The sequence below is a fragment of the Cupressus sempervirens genome, chromosome 5 (genome assembly GCF_028749045.1).
Source record: "Cupressus sempervirens isolate cs-2001-9-10 chromosome 5, ASM2874904v1, whole genome shotgun sequence".
Lineage (NCBI taxonomy): Eukaryota > Viridiplantae > Streptophyta > Pinopsida > Cupressales > Cupressaceae > Cupressus > Cupressus sempervirens.
The window spans coordinates 64,875,654-64,901,615 of NC_143122.1; the positions used below are offsets into that span (position 1 = coordinate 64,875,654).

At 35.1% G+C, this 25,962-nt stretch overlaps 1 protein-coding gene across 2 annotated transcripts in view; it reads left to right on the forward strand.

Moving 5' to 3' along the window:
* Positions 1 to 25,962, forward strand: part of QC (glutaminyl cyclase) — a 209,334-nt gene that overhangs the window by 56,709 nt on the left and 126,663 nt on the right. For both annotated transcript variants that reach the window (XM_089828609.1, XM_089828608.1), the window contains one exon: positions 9,989 to 10,053. In XM_089828609.1, coding sequence (XP_089684735.1) covers positions 9,989 to 10,053 — 65 coding nt within the window. The remainder of the gene's footprint in view (positions 1 to 9,988; positions 10,054 to 25,962) is intronic.

The window sequence follows — 25,962 nt, forward strand, 5'->3', positions numbered from 1 at the left end:
TTGACGATTTGTTTCTCACTGGTGTTGATGGTCTCATTATTAAATGTAAGGAGTTAGTTTCTGAATTTGAAATGAAGGATCTTCGTTTTGAGGTATGAAAAAGACCAAATGAAATTATTTTGAGTCAAGAGATTCAGTATGTTGAGTGTAAATCTATGGTGATTCCTATGAAAGTTAATTTGGAAAAGTTACATGAGGTTGCAGCCACTTCAGATTTAGTTTAAGCATTGCTAATACTTGTTATTGTTCAAGTGCAAAATAAAGTTGGGGTGAGCTATTATCTATTTCATGCAATTAAGTTCAGCATTCATCTATTTTGAAAATTCAACAAAAAAAACATATATATTTCCAAAACAAAAAATTTTACAGAACTCCAAAAGCAAAATAAAAGTAAAAATCTATAGCATAATTTGAAGAGAGCTAGCAGGGCTCCTTACAATGATAAAACGTTGTGTGCAGACTGAGAAAGACTTTGTATGACCTTAGACAAGCTCCTCGTGCTTGGTATGAGAGAATAAATTATTATTTTGAGCTTGGCCTTTCTAAAGAATTATACTTATCCAAATTTATATTTCAAGGTGAGTGATGACAAAGTGTTGATCTTAGTGCTTTATGTTGACGATTTGTTTCTCACTGGTGTTGATGGTCTCATTATTAAATGTAAGGAGTTTTTTCTGAATTTGAAACGAAGGATCTTGGTCTTGAGGTATGAAAAAGACCAAATGAAATTATTTTGAGTCAAGAGATTCAGTATGTTAAAGTGTAAATCTATGGTGATTCCTATGAAAGCTAATTTGGAAAAGTTACATGAGGTTGCAGCCACTTCAGATTTAGTTGATCCTACTATGTACATGCAATTAATTGGTTCTTTAATGTATTTGGTTAATACACGTCTTGATATATGTTATGCTGTTAACACTTTAATTCAGTTCATGTGTGGACCAAGACAAATTCATCTTGTGGCAGCTAAACACATATCGAGATATGTTTGTGGTATAATGATTTGGTTAAAAATATTTTTGTGTAGAGCTCAACTGACAGGAAGAGCACTTCAGGTGTTGTTTCAGTTTAGGTTCAACTATAAGTTTCTGGTGCAACAGGAAACAATCATGAATTGCTTAAAGTACAACTAAAGAAGAATAGTTGCACCTTGTGTGGTTGTAAGTGAAGTTGTGCAGCTTCGCAAATTGCTTGCAGGATTGTTTGGACAGCCTTTGGAACCTACAATGATTCTTTGTGGTAACCACAGTTGTGTAAAGCTTTTGGTTAATCTTGTTTTTCATAAACATGATAGAAGTAAACATGTGGAAATAAAATATCATAAATTGAGAAATATGGCTCAAAGGAAAGTAGTTGAACTCAAATATATTTCTATAGAGGAGGAGACAATGAATGTTCTCACCAAGCCACTTCCTAGAGTGAAGTTTTGTTACCTTTGAGATAAGCTTGGTATTATGAAGAATGATGCTCTCACTAAGACAGTCTCAACTTTAGTAATTCTATGCATATCGTTAAGGAGTTCTCTCTATGAGGGAGAAGTTTGAGGTGCAATCCCTTGTAAATGAGTTCTCAGTAAGAGAAGTTTGAGGTGCAATCCCTTGTTAGTGAGTTCTTCTTTGCGAGAGAAGTTCAAGGTGAAAGCCCTTTTTAGTGAGTTCTTTGCGAGAGAAGTTCAAGGTGAAACCCCTTGTTAATGCATTCTTCTTTGCGAGAGAAGTTTGAGATGAAGCTCTTGTTCCACCATCTGGGAGTAGCTATGGTAGATCTACTCTTTGGGAGTAGTGATGGTGGAGCCATCCTCTAGGAGTAGCCATGTAGGAAGTTGTGTGAGATTCCATGAATTAACTCTTTGTTTTTCCATCTCACCCTTTGGGAGTAGCTATGGTTAATATTTTTATGCTGAGATAACAAATTTTTTCTTGAATTTTTTTTTGAAGAGATCTTTTTTGACATTCTTCTCATTGCAACCATGTGTATTTGTCATGAGATGACAAATTGAAGATCTCTCTCTTGCTAAGAGGGAGTGTTAAATTTTGGTAGCTGCAACAGAGATCTCCTTACCTCTGATGATTGCTAATAGTTCCTATTCAACATGTCATATTTACTATTTTTGTGCTGTCTCCATCTTTGTCAAGCCCATGTCATGGAAGTTCTCCTTCTGCATTCTTCATTCACTTGTGTGCGTGCTATGTTCCTTTCTATTGAGGTAAGGAGTTGAAGACTTAAGCATGTTCCTTTATTTTTGTTCATATATACGCGTGTGGCATCGTGTGTATGTGACAATATTCCTTTGCTCATGTCATCATGGCTCTTCATGGAGGCAACATTTCCCATTTTGTTAATTAATGACACTTATTATGTGTGTTGATTCATTGTATGATGCTATAATCGATTTTGTAATTGTCAAAGACTTGTGTTGTGCGAAATATCCTTTATTATATGATTGTTCGATATTTGTTTTATTTTGTTCTTTTTATACAACTCGTGATAAGAGTATTCTCTTCAGCTGAGGGTGTGTTCTAGAAAGTAGTTTTTGGGCATGACTCTTCAAACAAGCATACAAAATATAAGTTTTGTGAAATTCTTTGTATTGTGATAAGAGTCTTGGGATCTCTTCATGATCATTGTGCATTGTATTTGTTATTATAGAAGTAATTGGTAAAATACTTGCTTGTAATAAACAAAGACCGAAAGGTCAATAAATACGAAAGATTAAAACGATGTTTCCTTAGGAAAGGATCGTAAAGAATAGAAACATTCTATTCTAATAGAGAAAGCTAGAAAAGCAAAAGCTAACTTAGACCTAACTAGATATTTACAATAGATTACCATTAACTAATAATAGACAATTATCTATTATCGTAATACCCTTCCTTAATGGTTAATCTATCTAGAACACCAAGTTGTCCTCTGAATTTGACAAACCTATCAGGACCAAGAGGCTTGGTGAGAATGTCTGCAGTTTGATCTATGGTAGGAACATACTGCAAATCTATAGTCCTGTTTTCAACTAGCTATCGTATGTAATGACAATGAACATCCACATGCTTGGTTCATTCATGGAAGACTGGCTTTCATGCTAACTTGATAACGCTTTTGTTATCAACAAACAGAGTAGTCGGTCCTGCTAGTGACATCTGCATATCCCCAAGCATCTGATGAAGCCAAACAGCTTCACATCCTGCCTTAACAATCCCTCTCTATTTGGCCTCTGTAGAGGAGAGAGAAACTACTTGTTGCTTCTTATTGGTCCATGTGACTGCATCGGATCCCAAACTGAACACATATCTAGAAGTTGACTTTTTATCATCAACAAAGCTTGCCCAAATTGAATATGTGAATTCACTGAGTTTAGGATTAGAACTTCAAGAGTATAGAAGTCTATAATCTGAAGTGCCCTTCACATAATGAAGCACACGCTTTGCTGCCATCCAATGATCAGCCTTAGGAGCTATCATAAAGCGTGAAATATAGCTGATTGTGAAGCTGATATCAAACGTAGTAGTAGAGAGGTAAATGAGGCTGCCTATTAGTTGCTTGTATGTTGTATCATCAATAGAAGGAGAATCAGACGTTGTAGATAACTTGAGACCTTTCTCCATAGGTGTAGAGGCAGGCTTGCAATTTTACATATGGAATTTGTCTAATAGGGCCCTGGCATATTTGGATTGAGAGATGAATATACTAGAAAACTATTGCCAAACTTCAACACCTAGGCAATAATGCATGAGCCCAAGGTTAGTCATATCAAAATACTGGCATAAATTCTGTTTGATTCCTTGAATCAAAGATGTTGAACTGCCAGTGACGATCAGATCATCCACATAAAGAACTAGAAGGATGAAGTCACTGTTAGTAGTCTTGATGTATAGATTTGAGTCTGAAGAACTCCTCTTGAAGCCTTGATCACTGAGGTACTTATCAATTTTTATGTACCATGTCTGAGGGGCTTGCTTCAAGCCATAGAGAGCTTTTACCAATCTGAGAACTTGATGGTCTTTACCAGCAACCTTGAAACCAGGATGCTATGTCATGTAGACCTCTTCATGGAGATCACCATTCCGGAAAGCACTCTTGACGTCCATCTGATGGACCTTCTAGCCAAACTGTGCTACCATGGCTAGGACTAATCTGATGGTGCTCATCTTTGCAGTAGGAGCAAAGGTCTCCTCATAATTAATGCCCTAACACTGAGAAAAGCCTTTCGCCACTAAATGAGCTTTGTACTTATCCAAAGTACCACTCGATTTGTATTTGATTTTGTAGACTCATTTGCAGCCAATGGGTATCTTCCTCGGTGGAAGATCAGAAAGGACCCAAGTGTTGTTCTTCAACAGGTTTTGGTGTTCAGATCATGGCCTGTTACCACTCTGGAATGCCTATAGCCTCAGAGTATGTTTGAGGTTCAAACACACTATGAATGTTGGCCATGAGAGAAAAGTTAATAGACTCTGTAGTTTTTCTCTTTTTGCGAGTAGTTCTCCCATCTATGAGCTCATCATCACGAAGATCAGCAAGTGTCTTAGCCCACCGCTTAGGCAAGATAGGAGAATGACCAACATTAGTATCAGGAGAAGCATCAGAAGAATTTGAATCAAACCCAGGTGAAGCATCTACAAAGCAAGGTGATCCTGGAGGAGAAGTTGGAGGTGTCTGTACAGGTATCACTGGTATAATTGGAGCTGGAGGAGCTACTGGAGCCCTCCCGTCAGATGGACGTAATGGAAGCCAAACTCCCAAATCATGAGCCATTAAAGGCTGGTCTGTTGGATCAGGAACAGGAGAAAACAAACATGAATGGTCCTTGCTGCTCATCAAAGACTACATCTTGATTGTAGATGAGATGAGATGTCTCAACATCAAGCAGGCGGTAGGCTTTGTGAAGACCGCTGTATCTAGCAAGCATGAGTTTTTGACTCTTGGCATTCAACTTGGTGCGTGACGCATCAGGGATCCAAACTAAAGCAAGAGAGCCAAAAATCTTCAGGTGACTAATTTTGGGCTTGCGACCTGACCAGGCCTCTTCCAGAGTTATACCTTTGACCACCATTATGGGTGACCAGTTCAACAGATAAACTGCAATGTTAACTACTTCTGTCCAAAACTTCTTCAAAACATGTCTGTGTTCAAGCATGGATCGAGCCATCTCGGTGATTGTCCTATTCCGACATTCAATGACACTATTTTGTTGTGGCATGTGGGGTGTGGCTAACTGGCGTTTGATGCCATGTGTATCCAAGAAGCTGGATAAAAAATTAAATCAAAATTCCCCTGAATTGTCTGGTCTAAGAGTAATAATAGATTTCCTAGACTTTTTTTCAACTAAAGGTTTAAATTTCTAAAATATAGGAAATGCATTTGATTTCTTTTTAAGGAAATACACCCACATTTTTCTATTGAAATCATCAACGAACAACAGAAAATACGTGAACCCAAGAACAAGAGTAGCCATAGGGCCGTAGATATTAGCATGAATAAGATGAAGTACTTGAGAAGATCGCTAGGAATTGCCATTGATGAAATGTGTGTGATGTTGCTTCCCAGCTTGGCACACGTCACAAACTCCAAGTTGTTGAGTCTGAATCTTTGGCAATCCAACAACAAGCGCATCCCGAGCAATTTGTGAGAGATAATGCACATTTAAGCGCCCATATTGTTGATGCCGAAGTGTGCTGACAGAAGACTGCCGAGCAACCATAGCTAAGTCCTGAGAATCACCAGAATCAGTAAGTTTGAAAAGACCATGATCTTCAAGACCCACTGCAACAATAGACTTAGTCGCCCGATTAGTGATGGTGCACTGATGTGAACTGAAGGTGACTGCCAAGTGTGGAGAATGTCGCAACAACTAACTGACTGAGAGTAGATTTAGTTCTATCCCTAGAATGTAGTACACATCAAGGAATATGAGATTCCTCCCAACAGATTGAATCTGAATGTTTCCTTTACCGACAACCATGTACTCTTCTTCGCCGCCAAAAATAACAGTCTAAATAAGGCTGGTAGTCAGTAAACTAGTCTCTGCGGTTAGTGAAATGATGAGAGGCACTTGAATCAATGTACCAAGTAGACGACTTCACATGATCTGTAGGTCTTTTAGCCATGAAGGCGTAAAAGGAAGATTCTGCCTACTCAGTGTGCTTTGCACTATTTTCTTTGGGCTACAAACCTGATTGCTTAGATTGTATAGCTAAGTGTTTTTGACATTCAACCTTCATGCGTCCAAACTTGTGGTAGTAGTTGCATTGAATGTTCTTCTTTCGGGAAATATCTAATGCTGGAGCAGAAGACTTCTGCTGAGATGGTTGTTGAAACTTGCCTTTATCCTTCTGAAAGGATTTCTTAGCAAAGGCTTGCTCTGTGGAGGTGGAACTGGAGCTGCTACCAAATTGTTGTTTCAACCGATCTTGTTGAAGCAAGTAGGGTGCAATGGTCAATGAACTTCAAATCAACACTAGAAGATGTGATGTTGAGAGTCTCGATAAAATGGTCATAGGACTTTGGTAAACTTCAAAGAGTGATAACCACAATATCCTTTTCCTCAATCTTGCGACCGATGGCAAGTAATTGATCACGGATTTCCTGAATCCGATTCAGGTGTGCCTGGAGCAAGGTGCGCTCATCCATGACAATATAAAACAAAGTGTTTTTCAGAAAGAAGGCTCTGCTTTTGTTAGAAGTTTTATAAAGACCTTTGAGATGGTCCAGATCTTGATAGCTGTCTTGTCGGATGGAATCTGAGAAAGTTGATCATCAGCCACGGATAATTTGAGAAGCATCACTGCCTCTTGATTATTTAGATCCCATGTATCCTGATCGGAACCAGGAGTAGTTAGACGTTTCATAACACCCAAAACAAGTTGATCGGTTTTCCGATATTCAAAAATTGTGATCCGCTGCTTCCATGTGCCATAATTTTGACCATTGAATTTGGAGTTGTGGTCGAGCAGAATGTTTGTTAGAGATGCCATGGCACATTTTTCAATAAAAAACCATGAAAATTGCTGAAGACATGCTCTTTGAGGCAAAAAATGGAAGACCCAGAAAAATTAGAGAGTGACCTAGAAGAGAGCTCAAAAAACCCAGAAGGAATATGGTGTCGTTTCTTAGATCTGCTAGCTCGAAAATCAAGGCATGAAAAACAAGGCACCCAGAAAAATCAAATGACAACCCAGTTGAGCTCTTGAAAAACCCACTAAGAATTTGAGATCAATTTTTTTTTGAGCCCAAAAATTAGGGTTTCAAAGAAAACCTTCGCTAGCGGTCATTAATGGTCGAAATTGCAGAAAAAGGTGTTTTGTAGGTAGAAAATGGCCAATTTTATTCAAAACAAAGGCGTTTTGGCTGAGACAGTAGAGAGGAGGAAACAACACCAAAAAATGTCAAGAAATTGCACGAAGAATTGCAAGTTGCAGACCTGATTTGTAGAGAAAATCGTGAGCACTTTCAAGAAGATGATGCTGTGATTCTAGTGATATCAAATACACTCTTTGATGCGATTTTCAGAAGAAACAAGCTCTATAATGATTTCAAATGCGAGTAGAGACCATGACCCACGATTTGCATAGACAAATTACTCACAAGGACAAAAACCTGAGATGGGTTTTGGAGAAAATACCTTTGAAATAGTTATTTGAAAAATTTGAACAAATAATTTCAAAAGAAATTATAGATTTTTCAAAAAAATTGAAGTATAGGCTTTGATACCATATCATAGAAGTAATTGGTAAAATACTTTCTTGTTATTAATAGAGACCGAAAGGTCAATATATACAAAAGAATAAAGCGATGTTTCCTTAGGAAACAATCGTAAAGATTCTAACAGAGAAAGCTAAAAAAGCGAAAGCTAACTTAGAGCTAACTAGATATTTACAATAGATTACCATTAACTAATAATAGACAATTATCTATTATCGTAATATTTGTTTCATAGTATTTGTATTCAGGTTGCTACATTAGTGAATGTGATATAATTTATAAGAGTATTATCAGGTTCATTGATTAATCATTGTGAAGGATTCAATCATTACTAGAAAGTTTGTAATTGGTTTTGATATCCGAATAAAGGCATCATTGTTCTTGTGGGCTAGATTCTTTCCCTCAAAGAGGAGGATTTTTTCCCAGTATAACTCTTATATGTTATCTGCCATTTTGGCATTTTTTGTTTTCATAGTCAATCTCGATGCACCGGGCAGACAATTTGACACGGTCATTTGGATAAACAGGGTTCTTGAAAGCCCTAGTCATCAGAAAAGGGCCAAAAATTTAAAATCCTCATTTGATAGCGTGGTACTATAAATCCATGTGTACAATAGTGATAAAAGGCTTTATTTATGTGACATTACAAGAGGATGTTTCTAAACAACACACTGAAGAATTGAATAAAGAAAAAGAAACTTCCTAAACCATCTAAGATGATCATTATAGGAACATTACAATATTTTAGTACTTATGTAGGGTAGCTAGAATGATGACCATTAAAGGAGGGTATTAAATAATATTTTTATGTTATAATAATGGTCATCTTAGTTTCTAATTTTGCCTTCAATTCATGATTGTTTCATTTTGAAACATTGTCTTGGAATCTGTTATAACTAGAGCCTTTTGCCTCTATTGTAAATATCAATCTATAATAATAATGTTGTGGACATGGGAAGGGATCTATTCTAGACAATGTTCAACATGGATGACTGCCTAATTAGTTTGGGAGTTTGTGGATCTAAGGTATTATACCCTCATTGGGGTGATGAGATAACTTGTTGGAACATTGTTGATGTAGCTCGACATTGTTGGTTCTATAATTTGGAAGTTTGGGGAGGTGGAGTCTCTAAACTTGAGAATTCAGGTCAGAAACTACACATTTACAAGGGTTATGAGATAGAATGATGTTGTTCTACTTGATCCAAGAATTCTTTTCAAAGAGAATCCTTTGGAGAATATATGGTTCTGTTGTTTCTAGTTAATATGTTAATATATTTTTCTTGTAGTACAATAAGTCTTAGAAGTGCTGTTAGAATATAAGGCTTACCTTTTGTAATGAAGTTACCTTAGTGACCTTAGTGGTGTGTAATAATGCTTATATTATTATTATTTAGGGTTATGGACAAGTCTCACATGGTCCATTTCTTAAATTCTATATAAGGAGATGAATCCCTTTATAATAATCACTTCAATTTTTCATATTATTATATTGTGTTATTGGCTGTGCTCATAGCTGCTTCTTTATAAGAGATAAAGAGGAATACTAGTTTGGAGGTCAAAGGTTCTATGTATGTTGTCTGGCACATCTTTAAGGGGTTTTAGGCTAAAAAATAGGCAAAACAAATGTAATTGCATTGAAAGATATATTAGCATTAAAATGTGTAAAATTCATAGACGAAAAATATAATGTTTTCCATACAATATAGAGTGGGAAATTCTCAAGGAAGTACATGGCTAGCTAATTATATTAAAACAGAGGACACAATCTGTGTGAAATCAAGGACGTCTAGCATTTTGATGCATATAAAATAAATTTGAATACATACAATTTACTTATAACCCTTTCTTTTCTTGGCAAGATTTGCATGACATGGAGTTTTTAGTTAGTTTTGTCCCACTTACATGATATTGACTTCATCCTATTTGTATCTCCTTCATTGACACAAAAGAGATTTTCCATCTGAAAGGAGGCCTACTAATACGTGTAAACCATTTAGATTGCATTTGATGGTAATGAAAATGTTTCTTTTTCAAATAATTGTATGCAATGCTTACCCTTTCTAGATGTTTGTTCTCTCATATTCCATGCTAAAAAAATTCTACATATATTTTTTGTATGCATTAATTTTGGTGTAGATCTAATCATCCATATGACTATCTTAGTTTGCACCTAAAAGTATTGCAATTTGAAATGCAAGGACAAATGAGTAGAAAATGCAAAGGTATTTGACATTCAAACAGAATTAAGAATAATAAATCCATCCTAACATTAATTCTTGCTTTTCAGGTTAAGAGATTACATAGAATGAAATATGCCGATTTTGGAGAAGGATTAACTCTTTTGAATGGAAGGTTGGTATACACACCATCTAGATGGACAATGCAATGGTTTGTTGAATGGTTCTAATTTTTTGGTTCATTTTGTCATTTTATAAAATTCTAAAAGCTGGGTGTCAATTTGGAAAAAAATGTCAAGAATTCCTCTCCATATGTAATATCCCCCTCTAATAGTAAAATTCAAATAGTTGATATCCTTAAACAATTGATTAAAGAATGAAATGATCATTAGATTTTAAGTTTGTTATTATTTTTCCCATCTATAATAATAATTTAGTTGATAAGTAAACTCAAGTACTTCATTAGAAAATATATTAATTACTTAATAACTAAATATATCACAAATTTATAACTAAATTTCCTAAACAAATAAATTGAATAAGTTTAGCACATTAATAAATAAACCATACTATGGTCATCAGGTCCCATATCAAGCGACACATCAAAGGGACACAAGATTTTTGTAGTTGAGTAGTATATATAACGCATTGTCCATAAAGTAGGAGACCACCGAAAACAGATATGAAAATATAACCATCTTAAAAGGAGTGCACGGAGTTTTGTATATAAAGAAAAATAACATCTGCATAATATGGGATCATCGGTGGCCAAAACAAGCACATAGGGAAGACCAGAAAATGTGAAAGGGGAATCATATTTAAAATGAAAACATTAGATTGAAAAGGATCACTCCTTTACAGGTTGCATCTGCTATTAAATACAAAGGACAATACCATATGTAAATACAATAGAAAAAGGAACTATTCCTAATGGCCATCAAAAGTGACAAAACTACTATAAAGTCACCTTACCATATATAGAATATAATACCATCATTTGACCATTAGAAAGAAAGTATAATAAAGGGGGGTATTTTCTTACTAAGTCAACCTATTAATGAAAGCAAAGAATTAATATAATATAGGAAATAAAAGATAAATGATATATATATATAACTGAAATGTAGTCAATATTTATATTTGAATATATATGAAAAGAATAAAAATGAAATTTAATTTATATATTAAATGCATAATTAAAAATAACATTATTTATGTGTTTTTGAAATATTTTTTTTAGCATAATTATCAACAATATGATTAAGTTCTAAAATATAATGATTATAGAATTTTTACATAGAAATATTCTAATACTATTATTAAATAAGATCATAATATTTTTTTGATCAGAAGGATGTAATGTCATCAAGGAGGGGCTTGTATAAATCCAATCTTGTGGATCTTATCCCAATAGAGGGTGGGGATCAGTGTCTCGTTCGTGAAATGGGCTTTGACCTGTAAACTTTGAGGGAGTCCACAGATGGTGTCTAGGCAACTTGGATAACATCTATATCTTTTGATTCTAAAGCCAAATAATTTCATCATTTGACTATTATTAATATTCTAAATCAATTAAATATCATCTATAATAATGGACCGTAAAAAGGGGACATTGCAGTGGTATCAGAGCAATGATCTTGCCTTCTTGTAGGGAAAATATAATTATAAACATTTGATTAATAAAGATTAGACTATTGATTACATAAATGATGAATACAAGTTCATGAATACAAGTAATTTATTGTTGAGACGAGAGAGGTAGAGTAAATCCTCACGAGATAGGTAGATCCAAGATGGGGAAGGACATGGGTTCCAATGCCTCATGGAAAGATTCCAAGATGGGCAAGGACATGGTTTCGAATGCCTTGAGGAAAGTGTCTAAGATGGGTAAGAACATGATTCCAAAAGCCTTGAGGAAGAGTCCAAGATGGGCATGAACATGCAGTCCCAATACCTTGAGGGAGCCTACTCATAGATGACTATTTAACACCTTGCAACAATAAAATTTTCATACTCAAAAGAGGTTATCAATAACTAGAAGTTGATTAGTCTTTTTATTTGGAAGGTTTGGCTGTGAATCATTCAATAACGCAAATGAGTAAAATGAAAGCAAAATAGAAAACCAAAATGAAAGTCTATTCAATTCACAAAGAGATAAAGCATATAAGAATGAGAATGATTACGATGTGAGCTATAGGTGAGAATGTATAGGATATATTACCTAGCAGACTAAAGCACAACAATGTGGGATAATGTGTAAAAATGTCATGTCCCCATATTTATAAGATTTTAATAATAAATAAATAGATAATAAAATAAATAATATTAAATTATAATATTATTTATTATTATTTATAATAAATATAACAAGAAATTAGCAACAATCAATATAATCATATCATATATGATTGTATGATTATAATATAATTAAAATGATGAATATTATAAAAATAGATAAAAATATGAACAATAATAATAATTAGTAAAATTAATTAGATAAGTTAAAGATCAACTTGACAAACATAATGAAACAAAATAAAAATCAATAAGAATACATTGAAATATATTAATATAAAACTATGTTATAGTGTTGGAACAACAAAACAAATAAGTTATATTTAAATTAATAACCACATGACCAATGATCATGACCTTTCTAAAAGCCTCTTTCCAAACACTATACATAAGGGTTAATCATAATGCTATCGGGGAAGGAGGGAAAAGAAAAAAAGAAACAATAGGAAAACAAGAGCTCTGGTCGAGCATCAGTCCCTGCCTATTGTGAAAAGAGCAAGGTGAAAAACTATTTTAATGTTTGTTAAATAGTAAATTTGCAATTAGTTTAAAGTACAAGTATATTTTGTTTAGTTAAAAATTAATTTATTAGTAAGTATAAAAAATTATAATTATTTTTTTAATGAAAAAGGTTTTATATTATTTTTTACTTACATGATTAAATGTTTGAATTTATAGATTTAATGTGTAACATTTTTAATGTCGTTATCTATATAATTTTTTATAGTAAAATAGTAATGATATCGTGGCAAAATATTAGAACAAAAATTATTTTAAATATGACAAAAATTTTAATACGTAATGAAACAATAAATATTTAATAAATAAAATAAATAGTTATAAAGAAAATATAAATTTGTAAAATAAATGTCATTTTTACAAAGATATAGTTATAGTTCAAATTGTTTGAAAGTTTAAATAATTTATTCTTAAGTTTTAATTTTAAATTAAATTTGTTGTAAAATATTTAGAAAATTATAATATCATTTTAATCTTTTAATTTTAATGCTAAAAATTAGTAAATTACATATAATATGAATCTGGAAAAAAAAATTAATATGAATTTACTTTCACAAAAATTAGTATACTTTTAAATTTTAATTAATTCAATAAAGAATAAAACATACATATTTAAATGGTGTGTTTTGTAAATTAATACGATAACTGTTTGAAAAAATATTTTAAAAATAATAAATTTAAATAAAACATACATTTTTAAATGAACAGCAATCAATAAAAACTTTTTGGCAGTCTCAATATTATTAAATGAACAGCAATCAATAAAAACGTTTTGGCAATCTCTTACTTTTTTAATCGTCTCCTCTAGAGTCTAACCTTCAGATTCTCTGCATTCATTTGGAAATGATGTGTGGAGGATAAAGTGCTTTTAACTCTTAGACACATGGAAATTAGGTCTAATAAAGCCACATAGCAAATTTTAATTTACTATTTTTCCATCAAATCTATTTTTTTGTGTTTCAGTTGGGTTTCCATTTTACAATCTCATATCATTTTTTGAGTTGGAAGTAAAGAGAGAAATAGAAGAGCGGTAAATGAGGAGAAATTAGTTACACAGAATGGATTGAATCCTGAACTGCGTCATTTTGCCTTTGGGTGAGCAGCAAAGACACAAACATCCATGTCAGGCTTCAAGAAATTGGCGCAGTCGGATTCGAGGGCTGGCCTAGACCGGAGCCTGAGCTGGTCGACGGGGATACTCACGTCCTAGTCTTTCGCTTGCTTTTCAAAATGGGCCACCATCTTCCCTCCTTCAATTCGCAGCTGTTCCACATACAGTTTGTACAGGGTGTGCTCTGTGTTTTCTTGCGTGTATTGATTTTGTTGACGTCAACAATCCGCACCCCGCACTTCTGCTCGCAGCGTTGTTGCTGCCTGACGGCTGCCATCTGCCTGCCTCCTCTGACGTGGCATTTAATATTTTTGTCCATTTAACTATTTAAAAAATGGACATAAACCCCAGGAAATTTGGTTTGACCAATCAGAAATTAGAAACAACCTAGCATATTTGATTTATTAAATTCTTCTTTTCAAAACATTAGTCATTTGCATTGGAATCTGCACAAAAATAAATGGGGGGGTAAACGAAAACATAAGTACCTTGCCTATTACATAGGCAGGGACTAATAAAAGGATTACCATAATAATATAGATAGATAGATAGATAGATAAAATTTTAACGTCCACGAGGCCAAAAATAGCCTATGGGACAGCAAGACAACTCAAGCAGACTTAAGTAGCGCTGTTCGCCTCTTGTGTAGACTAATGATGAGCCCCCCCAATTGCTCAATGTACTCTTCGTTGAACAGGTTATGCCAAGAACTGTCACATATAGTATCCGCAAACTTATCCCTGCTATCCTTGTAGGCCTCACATTCTAGAATAAAGTGCTGTTCAGTTTCCACTTTCCCAGAATTGCAAAATCTGCAAATTCTCTCTTCCCAAGCCTCCTTTGGCCTCTTCCAACGCCCGGTCTCACAACGAAGTTGGTGAGAGTTGGTTCTCAGCTGAGCAATAAGAATTTTAGCTCTCCAAGAAATGTTGGCTCCTATGTACACTTTTTCGAGTTGATCACAAGTGGGGTTGAACTCATTTATATAATATAGTTTCTTCCTCCCAATCTCGCTTCCCCAATTTCTCTTGTAGAATTTCTCCATAACAAAGACCTTTATTTCTTTATTACTTGTGGGGCACATATTGAAATGAATATTCCATTTACTCATCCACTTGATGTTTTGTTGCATCCATGTCCTTTTTCGCTTACATAGTGTGTCACTAAAGACAACTTTCGGCCATCTATCCTCTTCCATTTTTTCGATTCTTTTTAGATAGCTTAAAAGGCGAACCATAGCAAGTGCCTCAATAGGCGCAGCCCCCATTTCACTTAGCATGATGTCATATGGAACGGTGCTTTTAATTTTAAACTTGCTTGTAATCAAGCGCTTTTGGATTCCTTCGATTTGTTTCCATTGTGCTATAGTAGTGCTGCTGGCCCATAATTCACACCCATAAAGAACAACTGGCAGCACAAGAAGACCAAACAAGGTTTGAATAGTTTTCCAATCCCACAACTCCGCTTCACGGCACCTATTCTGAAGAGCATAGAAAGCCTTCCATCCACCTAATGTCCTTTTATACCTGCAGTTAGACCAGCTTAGTTTTTTGTTGAAATCGATGCCAAGGTATTTATATTCCGCAACTTCTTCGAGAACACTTCCATTGTAATAAAATTCATGTTGATGCTGTTTTTTATTATTAGAGAAAATCATAACCTTGGTTTTGCTGATATTGACTTGCATCCCCACCATTCTACAAAAGCGCTCAAGAGAAGATAGATGGTCTTGCAAACCACAAGCAGATTTGGCAATTAAAATGAGGTCGTCCGCATATAGGAGTAGCTTTATAACAAATTCCCCAAGCTGAATGCCTTCACGCTCTTGCGTGTTTAACCACTCTTCCAGTTTGTCAATATATAAACCAAATAAAGTAGGGGATAAAGGGCAGCCCTGTTTGACCCCAATATCGCTCCTAAAACATTCTGAAATGCCATCTGAAGTTCTGATTTTGACTTTCACCTCTTCGTACATTCTATGAGCAGCAGCTCTGAGATGCCTAGGAATCCCCAATTCTTCCATCCTCAACCAAAGCTTGTCTCTCGGAACGGTATCAAAAGCCTTTTTGAAGTCAACAAAGCAACAAAAAACCTCTTCTTTTTTCTCCCACTCTTTTTCAATAATGTGTCTCAGAGTGACACAGTGATCCACTGTCGAGTGCTTTGGCCTAAAACCAGCTTGCCCTTTAGCACGTTTATGATTTTCTTCTGCCCATTTGCTGATCCTAGTTTCTATCATACTGCCAAAAAGTTTAGCAAAGAGGGGATTGATCATTATAATCCTGTAGTTGGAGGGATTGTTAACATCACCACTCTTAAAAAGTGGTATTGCAAGGCTGATTGTCCAATCTTTCGGAAACCCTTCCTGGCAGATTTTGTTGAAGATTTCAGTGATGTGCGGTGCAAGAGTTTTCATACCCCACTTCAAATATTCAGCTTGAAGCGCAACAAGGTCTTTTGCTTTGCCTCCACCCAACTTCTTAATCCCTGTCTCTATCTCTTGCACAGTAAAAATATTTGTGGTATCATTGACCAAAGGTGGCTGTCCCACTCCACCCTCTTGTTCATAAAGTTTCTTAGCATAATCAAACCATTGGGTGGCAGTAATATTATTTTCAGTTTGCTTCCTCCTTGGTTGGAGTTCTTTCCAAAAACGTTTGGGGTTATTTCTGCCCAAGAAAATTAGCTCCTCTCTCCTTGTGGACATAAAATCGATTTTTTTCTTCTTTAGGATCTGTTTGTAGGTCTTAATGTCAAGGTTAGTTTTATTTGACTCCCTTAGATTTCTCCTAGCCCTCTTGCATTCCTTATCAAACCATGCATTGGCTGGAAAACAATTAGTTTCAGATTTTCTATTTTTTGCTCTCTTGCATTTTGAAAGAGCCTTGTGAATCAGATTTGATAAATCATGACTATTAACACCATGCTTATACATAGGGTGTCCCATACAAAGTTCCTCAAGAGCAGCCCTGAAAGTGTTACTATTTTTTGAAGTTAACAAAATTCTGCCCTGAGAAGGTGGGTGTTGAGGGCCTTGGATTTTTGCCCCAATCCATCTATCCTTTGCCCAATACAAATTTATGTACAGTGGTCTATGATCTGATTTGAGATCCCAAATGTGCTCTCCAATTTCAACTTCTTCAATATTGTTATACAAATGCTGCGAACAAATTACATAGTCTACCACACTTGCCCCGTTGTATGACATGACATATGGACTGAGACACGGAAGATTAGGTGGGAAAACCATCTACTGAAAAATGCTTTATATATTGCAGAGAGGATACATAGAGGAGCAATTAAGAAGCTGCAGACCAATCGTCATCAAATCAGATGAGAAACACTAATACACAGAAAAGACTCTGCTTCAGAAAGATGGAAATATAGAGTCCAAACAAACAAAATTACAGAGGCCAAAATACAAAAGCAATCGGACCCTCAACACAAATATATGAGTCCAGATTTTGGGAGTATCTCATACAAGAATAACTAATAATTAACACGTAAACAGAAGAATAAGCAATCAGATTCAAATAAAAGAACAAGTTGGGGGGGCCTCGATAACTCAAGAAAATAACAAGAGAACGATATTCATTTGAATGAGATCTTAATATTATTGGCATAGAATCTGGCAATTCCGGTCTGCAGGAATCTGCGATGGAGATAGCAAGTGGAAGGAAAATAACGAGCACCCATGAGCAGAAGAATAAGAATGGAAGGACGAATTCATAGATCTGTACACAGGCACAGATAGTTACACAACTATTCAGTGAAAGAAAATACTTCCGCAAGTCAAATGTCAATGTAATGGACAGCGACCAGTGAAATAATACAGGAGGAAACAAATCAGAACCCCGCTGGACCTATACTTAGATACCTCTTTCTTCTGGCAGAATATTCAAATACAAAGGTGATCAGTAATTGGTATAAAAGCAACTGTGGGACTCCATGTCTTCAGTGATGACCATTATTAAAACTCTTAAAAGGTGCGATGATCAAAGCCAAGGAAAGCCTCACGTTAATGCATTACATGAACTGTTATCGTGTGCCTGTGAAGATGGAGGGTAATAGGAATAACTTGCGGCAAAAAATAAAATAAATAAATAAATACATCTAACAGCTATAGCAATGGGTTGGATAAAATCAGGAAGGAATACAAGTCAGTATGGGAGTGGAATGGAGGATTGGCATAACAGAAATGGAATGCTATTACCCATTCAACACCTTTATATTACAGTCAGCGATTAAGAGTTTAATTGGTCTTGGAAAACATACAGTCAGTAAACAAACCACTAATCCAAGTAGTAGCATAAGTATTCAGTCTTACTGGCTACAATCTAAGGATGAAGAAGACACAAATGACATATCCATTGGACAGTCAAAATAACCGGAAGAGGAAATACTGAGTACACAAATATATTGATTGAGATTGTTTTTCCAAGGAAGTCTCTTCCAAGGCAACTATATTGTCATCATTCTATAGACCCATTGAATTGAGAACAAATACTCATATTTAGAATATAGTTTAATAATACAATCTGCTGTAGTCTGATCAAACGTTTGCATCAATTAATTCTTCCATTGACTAGATTCATTGAATTAAGGATATTAGTGTCAGATACATCCATCATATCACATACAACATCTACACCATACGACAGATTGCTACACAAGTCGTTGATAAAAAACAAGTTGCTTACAATTTTAGAATGCATCCCTAAGGATAGAGTTCAAGGACTAAGTTAAATTGGAAGGGACATTACAAAAAATGTCCCCAGGTCAATTTAACCTAGTGTGAAAAGGAACTATGTGGAGGACTAGTTAGGAAACATGCCCGTTCATGTTAACACCATCCAAGTTCAATTTTGGGGGATGAGAAGAGAAAAACATCAAGGATTGGTCTTGAGAATAAGGCTCAATTAAGTACTCATGTACAAGGATTCCCTCAATACATAAGAGCAGAAAGCTTAGTAGAATCCTCCACACTCGATGAGAGGAAGGGGCAAAAAGGGCTAAGTGACTATCGTTGAAGAAATATCTTGCACCCCAAGGGACCTATCAAATGGATGTACTTGTTCTCAGTGAAGGGTTTGCTGAAGATATTTGCAATCTGGTCTATTGTTGGACAATAGTGCGAGTCAATGGCCTATTTTAGAATTAGTTCCCTCAGAAAATGCATGTGGATCTTGATGCATTGAATCCACTAATGATGTATTGGGTTCTTTGAGATGTGAATAGAACTTTGAGTGTTGAGTGTTGCAGTTGGTAATTTGTAGCTTTTGAATAGTGATACAATGTTCAGTGAGGATAATTTGAAGTCAAATAGCCTTAGTGACAGCATTGACAACCTTCCACTACTCAATATCAGTCAAAGAGAGCAATGATGTGTTGCTTCTTTCTTTGCTAGTAAATGGGATTGGAGCCGAAGTGAAAACTGTAGCCAAATGTGGACTTGTGATCATCGAGAGTCCATGTATCCAGGAATCCTATCACATCAAAGATTGTTCTTGAGAACAAGGCTCGATTAAGTACTCGTGTACAAAGATTCCCTCAATACATAAGAGGAGAAATCTTAGTAGAATCCTTCACCCCCGACGAGAAGGAGCAAAAAAGGCTAAGCAACTATCCTTGAAGAAATATCTTGCACGGCAAGGGACCTATCAAATGGATGCAGTATCTCTTAAAGGGGTTTTGCTGAAGATATTTGAAATTTGCTCTACTGCTAGACAGTAGTGTAAGTCAATGGCTTGTTTTAGAATCAATTCCCTCAGAAAATGCATGTGGATCTTAATGTGTTGAATCCACCAATGATGGATTGGGTTCTTTGAGATGTGAATATCACTTTGAGTGTTGCAGTTTGTAATTGGTAGCTTTTGAATAGTGATACAAAGTTCAGTGAGGATCTTTTGAAGTCAAATAGCCTTAGTGGCAGTATTGACAACCTTCCACTACCCAATATCAGTCAAAGAGAGCAATAATGTGTTGCTTCTTTCTTTTCTAGTAAATGGTATTGGAACCAAATTGAAAACTATAGCTAGATGTGAACTTGAGATCATCAACATCACCAGTGCTAGTAGATTCCATGTATTTAGTCAAATCAAAATCTGTGTTTGTTGCATAATAAATTCTATCACTATGAGTGCCTTGTATGTGCTGCAGAATGTGTTTGACAACCTTCCAATGAAGATCATTCTACTTATCCTCATAGGGCATTAGTTCAAATCCATAAGAAATTTTGACAATCCCTCAAATTTTAGTTCTATTTGATTAGCATGTTTCTAAAATGGGTAAGGTAAGAGCATACAAACAATAGAATTAATTTGTAAGATATTTATTGGTAGTTGACCAGTTTGTATATATGTTAAGTTTTATGATCAGATTTATCTTTATTTATTGAATTCTATAAATGAACTTTGAAGCCTTTTTATGTGATTTATATTTTAACATAAAATATTATACACACACACACAAGACTTTGAATTATGAAAATGTATATTGGAAGTGATTAAACCTTTCTATAGTATTTTGATTGGAAATACACACACACACACACACACACACATATAAGACTTTGAATTATGAAAATGTATATTGTAGGTGATAAAACCTTTCTACAGTATCTTGATTGGAAATCTTATCATTGTAAGAATGCCCTGTCACACTTATTGAATATAATATGTTAGATATGACTAGACCAGTTAAGTATGTAGCAGTTAGTTATAAAAACATTGCAGACAGAGTTGTTGACGGTGTCAGAACTGAAGACTTTATGTAATGAAATTGTGTTCGAATGTTATCTGAATTTCATTGTTGACATTTCGCTGGGTAAGGAAGTATTTATATGAGGACTGAGTCATGTCCCATCAGGCATGTGACTCCAGATGAGACTTTAAAACATAACCTTACTTTGGCGGTGATTTACTTACTCATAAGCAATATGAAACGATCCTAGATTAAATATGACACTCAGTCAATTTAATACATATATATCTCATGTCAACAAATAAAATAAAGTAAAACATTAAGGATGTTTTATATCCTTATCAAACTAACACATCAACACTTCCTCTTAGTTTTAGAAGGATAACACATGAAAACTAAGAAGACACTATTTGATGCGAAATATCTCAAGAAGTCTTTCATCAGAAGACTTCTTTTACATGATATCATATGGTATTGGCCTATCAGAATGTTGACACATGACATTCACCAAATACACTTTTGATATCATTTAAGTGACATGAGCATTGGCCTGTTAGAACATCAATCAAAATGATATTCACCAAGTACTCTTGAGTAACACTTGATATTCACCATATACTCAATAAGGCAATGGTCTGAAAAATATCAACATACGATATTCACCATAGATATCACATTTGAGTATTAGTCTCTAGAATATCAACATACGATATTCACCAAATACTTTTTGAGTGATGGCCTCCAAAATGAGATGTAAGATATTCACCAAGTACTGTGAGTAACGGTCTCTAGAATATCAAGTCGTATGATATTCACCACATACTTTGTGTAATGGCCTCTAGAACATCAATTCACACAACATTCACCTTATACTCAAAAAAGTTTATAAGGTATGTGCACACACATTCTCATAATGCATACCATATAAACACCATGTAAAGTATAATCTGTCATGATCTGCATAGACTATTACGAGGTAATTGGTAAATACTTGCTTGTTAATAATTAAGACCGAAAGGTCAATTTATACAAAAGAATGAGACGATGTTTTCTTAGGAAACGATCGTAAAGAATAGAAACATTCTATTCCAGAGAAAGCAAAAAACGAAAGCAAACTAAAGCTTAAGATATTTACAAGATAACCATTAACTAATAATAGACGTCTTATCTATTATTGTAATACCCTCCCTTAATGGTTAATCTATCTAACACACCAAGCTGTCCTCTGAATTTGACAAACTTATCAGGACCAAGAGGCTTGGTGAGAATGTCTGCAGTCTGATCTGTGGTAGGAACATACTGCAGATCTATAGTCCCGTCTTCAACCAGCTGTCGTATGTAATGACAATGAACATCCACATGCTTGGTTCGTTCATGGAACACTGGATTCTGTGCTAACTTGATAACGCCTTCGTTATCAACAAATAGAGTAGTCGGTCCTGCTGGTGACATCTACATATCCCCAAGCATCCGACGAAGCCAGACAGCTTCACATCTTGCCTTAACAGTCCCTCTGTATTCAGCCTCTGTAGAAGAGAAAGAAACTGCCTGCTGCTTCTTGCTGGTCCATGTGACTGCACCAGATCCCAAACTGAACACATATCCAGATGTTGACTTTTTATCATCAACAGAGCCTGCCCAATCTGAATCTGTGAACCCACTGAGTTTAGGATTAGAACTCCGAGAATACAAAAGTCCATAATCAGAAGTGCCCTTCACATAGCGAAGCACACGCTTTGCTGCCATCCAATGATTAGCCTTAGGAGCTGTCATAAAGCGTGAAATATAGCTGACTGCGAAGCTGATATTGTAGACACCTAAAAACCTTTAGAAAATAAAGTATTTTTATTTTCTGAAAAAGTCCTGATGACATCATCATTTATTAATTAATTAATTAATTAATTAATTAATTAATTTTTATGCCATTAAATTCCTTTATCTTAATTAAAAATATTTAATTAAGGAATCCCTCCCAAAAATGTTTAAATCTTATTTAAACATTATTTCCTTATTTATTAATTATTTAATTAATAAATTGACCAAAAATCCTAAAATAAATAAAAGATTTATTTTTATCCCAAAAGTTGGCCAATTTCCTTATGACCAATAACCTCTTCCAAAATCTTCTGATCCTTCTTTAATTTCGATTAAAGGCTAATCTCATCATTTCCTACCCCTAACCCCAACTCAAAATATTTAATTAAAATTAAATATTAATCCTCATGTTTATTAAAAAAGTTTTAATAAATATCTCCTCAACCCAAACCCTTGAAATAAATAAAACTTTATTTATTTCCTAAAAATCTAATTTATCCTCACCCTAAGAAGTTCTAGACTCTTCTAGAAAGTCTTCATCCTCATCCTAGGAAATTCTAGACTATTCTAGAAAGTCTTTATCCTCATCCAAAATCTAGACTCTTCTAGAAGATGTCTTTAAACCTAATCCTAATCCCCTCCTAACCTTGTCACATTCCCTAAACATGGGTTAAAACTTACTAACCCAAGCCAAAGTTAACAAATATCTCTTCCTTCACCCACCCTCATTAAATGCCATCCACTTGCCTATCCTTAAGCTAATCCTAAACCATCCTAATCCATCCTCTAATCATTTGCACAAGCCTAAACAAGCTTAAAACATTTCTAATCAAGTCCAAGTCGAATTTGCTCTCATCACCCTCAAAATATCTCAACCATAAAACTTTATGAAGTCCACTAGGTCATAAATGACTCTTACAAGCCCTTTTATTGCTCTTACAAGTCATTATGAGGGTCTTTATGAAGATTTTATCTCTTGAGCCTCCTTTGTTGACTCATCCTTGCCCTTTCCTCCATCCTCTCACCATGTGACATGTGTCACTCCTTGATTGGCTATAAGGAAGCACAATCCATGTGCTCTCCTCTCATGCAATCTGAGCCTTCCATAAGCTTTTTCCCATCCTTGCATCTTAGCCCTCAATCCCTCAAGCCTCTTGCCTATAAATTGGATCCTTCCCCTTTGCAAAATAACACAATCCATGAAGTAAAGTTATAATGCTATTTTGAGAGCCAAATCCATACTCAAGCCATCTATCCACACCAAAAATCCACAATCATCCATTGAAGCCCTTTTTGAAGCATAAAGCTTGAGCATACATCCTATCTATTTAGACAAAGCTACTCAACAAGAGAGCTTCTTATTGAGAGAGCCCATTAATGGCTCATATTCTCAATTAAGAGCTCATCTTAGTCTATCTTGAAGTTTATGAATTTTGTTTAGTTTGTAGAAGCTTTATTTAAATTTGGTTTCTATTAGCATACTAACATTTTCTCATATACATTTTGGCACGCCCGGTGGGACCCCGCATGGGTCATCTTCATTAGCTTTTTTAGTCAAGTTTTGTATGTCATTTGCTGATTTTGGCTAATTTTTCTTGTTTTTGTGATTGGTAGGATTGTATAAATTGGTTTTGTAGGTCTACATGAGCATGAAGAAGACAAAGGAACTCATAGTCAATCTCATAGTGTTTGCAGATTTTTCAAGCTTATAGGTGGAGAAAGCACTTGGGATTATTCTTCCTCTTCTTGTCTATATTCTTCTTATTCCATCTACTTCTTCTTCTTCTTCTTGTGGGAGATCTTGGCCATTTTTTTTGTTAAGGAAGCAAAATCATACACACTTCTTTTTAGTGCTTAAAATGAACCCCCAAATCATACTTAAATCCATTGAAAAATTAAAAATTTGCAAGAAAGAAAAAATCTTTGAACAAGTGAAACTAAACCAATCTAATCATTTGCATCCTTGCAACATCAAGGTTTTAGATGCATTCATGCACAGTTAGGAACACTTCATTTTTGGGAATTTAAAAAGAACTTCAAGTTTCCATTTCAAAAGGTTCAAAATCAACACTAAGTGCACACTAAAATCTAAATCAAACTCAAAACATCAATCAAGGATAAAATGAACCTCATTTGCAAATATGTTAAAGTTCTTTTAAAAATCTCATGAAAACTAAGAGTCCTAAATGGTTGCCAAAATTGTCCTAAAAAGCTTTGTTATTTGTTCCAAACAAATGTCTTGTTGCAAAATCTTGAATGTTTCTTAGGTTTTTCATGCATCAAAACAATCTAGGAATATCATTTTTGGTCTTAAAACATGCAAACTAGCACACAAAATCTTGAATGAAAAGCAAAGTCCAAAGAGTCATTTTCACTTTTGAGTCCAAAACAATCTTGAATGATCTAAGGTTAAAACAAAGCACTTCAAAGTTCTTAAAACCAACACACAAAATCTCAATCTTGAATGCTCAAAGGAAAAAACTTGAATGTTTAATCACTTGTCTTTGAATGCATGTTGCTAAAATCACTCTTGAGTGCCATGGATTAAAATCAAAGTTTGTTTTTTTTTATGGATGCATGATTAAAATAACAAATCCAATCTTGAATGCCATAGATCAAATGATCATCTTTTGGGGCATAAAAAAATCCACATTTTAGAAATCTTCTAAGTTATAAAAATAAATAAAAATGCTTTGAGTGAGTTTTTCGTTGGACTCACCCTCTTTAATCACCCATCAATTTAACCATTGGTTGCAATCTCAGTGCCATCTATGGGGATGGGTCCACCTAAGAGGGTGTTAAGTGCTCCACGCAAATCAAACTCCACTCACTTGGGTTTTTAGTGGTTTTTCTAAGTTAGAAAATTCCTTGAATGCACATTAGGCTCGCTAACACTTCATTTGGCCATTAAAATTGAACAAACTCTTGACGTGGAGGGCCTCCGGGTGCGTGCTTGACAAATCGAGTTTCACATATCTTTGTTTTGGGCTTAAAACACTCTAACACAATATTGAATGCCTAACAATCAATGAACATTGCATGGTTTTGATGCATTTCAATGACGCTCGCATTTCTTACGCTGACGAATTCTCGATTTCCATTATGTTGACGACGCTGTCAAGTTGGAATGAACATTGTATGCCCTAATCACAAGTGTCTTCAATCATAGCTTACAAAATCTAAATCATCAATTGGAAAAGAACTTTGCTTTTTAGCCCAAGGTCATCTGAATCTTCTCTCCCCTTGTCGCCTTTGCAGGCCATCTTGGGTGCATAAGATTAGGATCCAAAATCTTGTCTTAGCTTTTTAGGAGGCCTGCTTGGGGATTTCATCACCCCTTGGGACGACCTCAACTCCAGTGTTCCGATGGAGTATAAAGATCGGGAGGTGAATCCAAAGACACCTCTCTTGGAATCAAGATTTTGTCACTCGGGCTAAGCCTCAAGGAACTTTATACCCTTGAGAAGTGAAAGAGGAGAAGTGGGTTACCGCTCCTCTCGGCTGTGTGACATCTTTTTGGTTTCATCTACGGATTTGGGCCTCACGTACCTTGCGTATATCGAGGACTCCCTAGCTAAACCAAATTTCATCCTTGTAGAAAGCTTCCTAAGATGTTGGTGTGTTTGACGTGCTTGCTCAAAA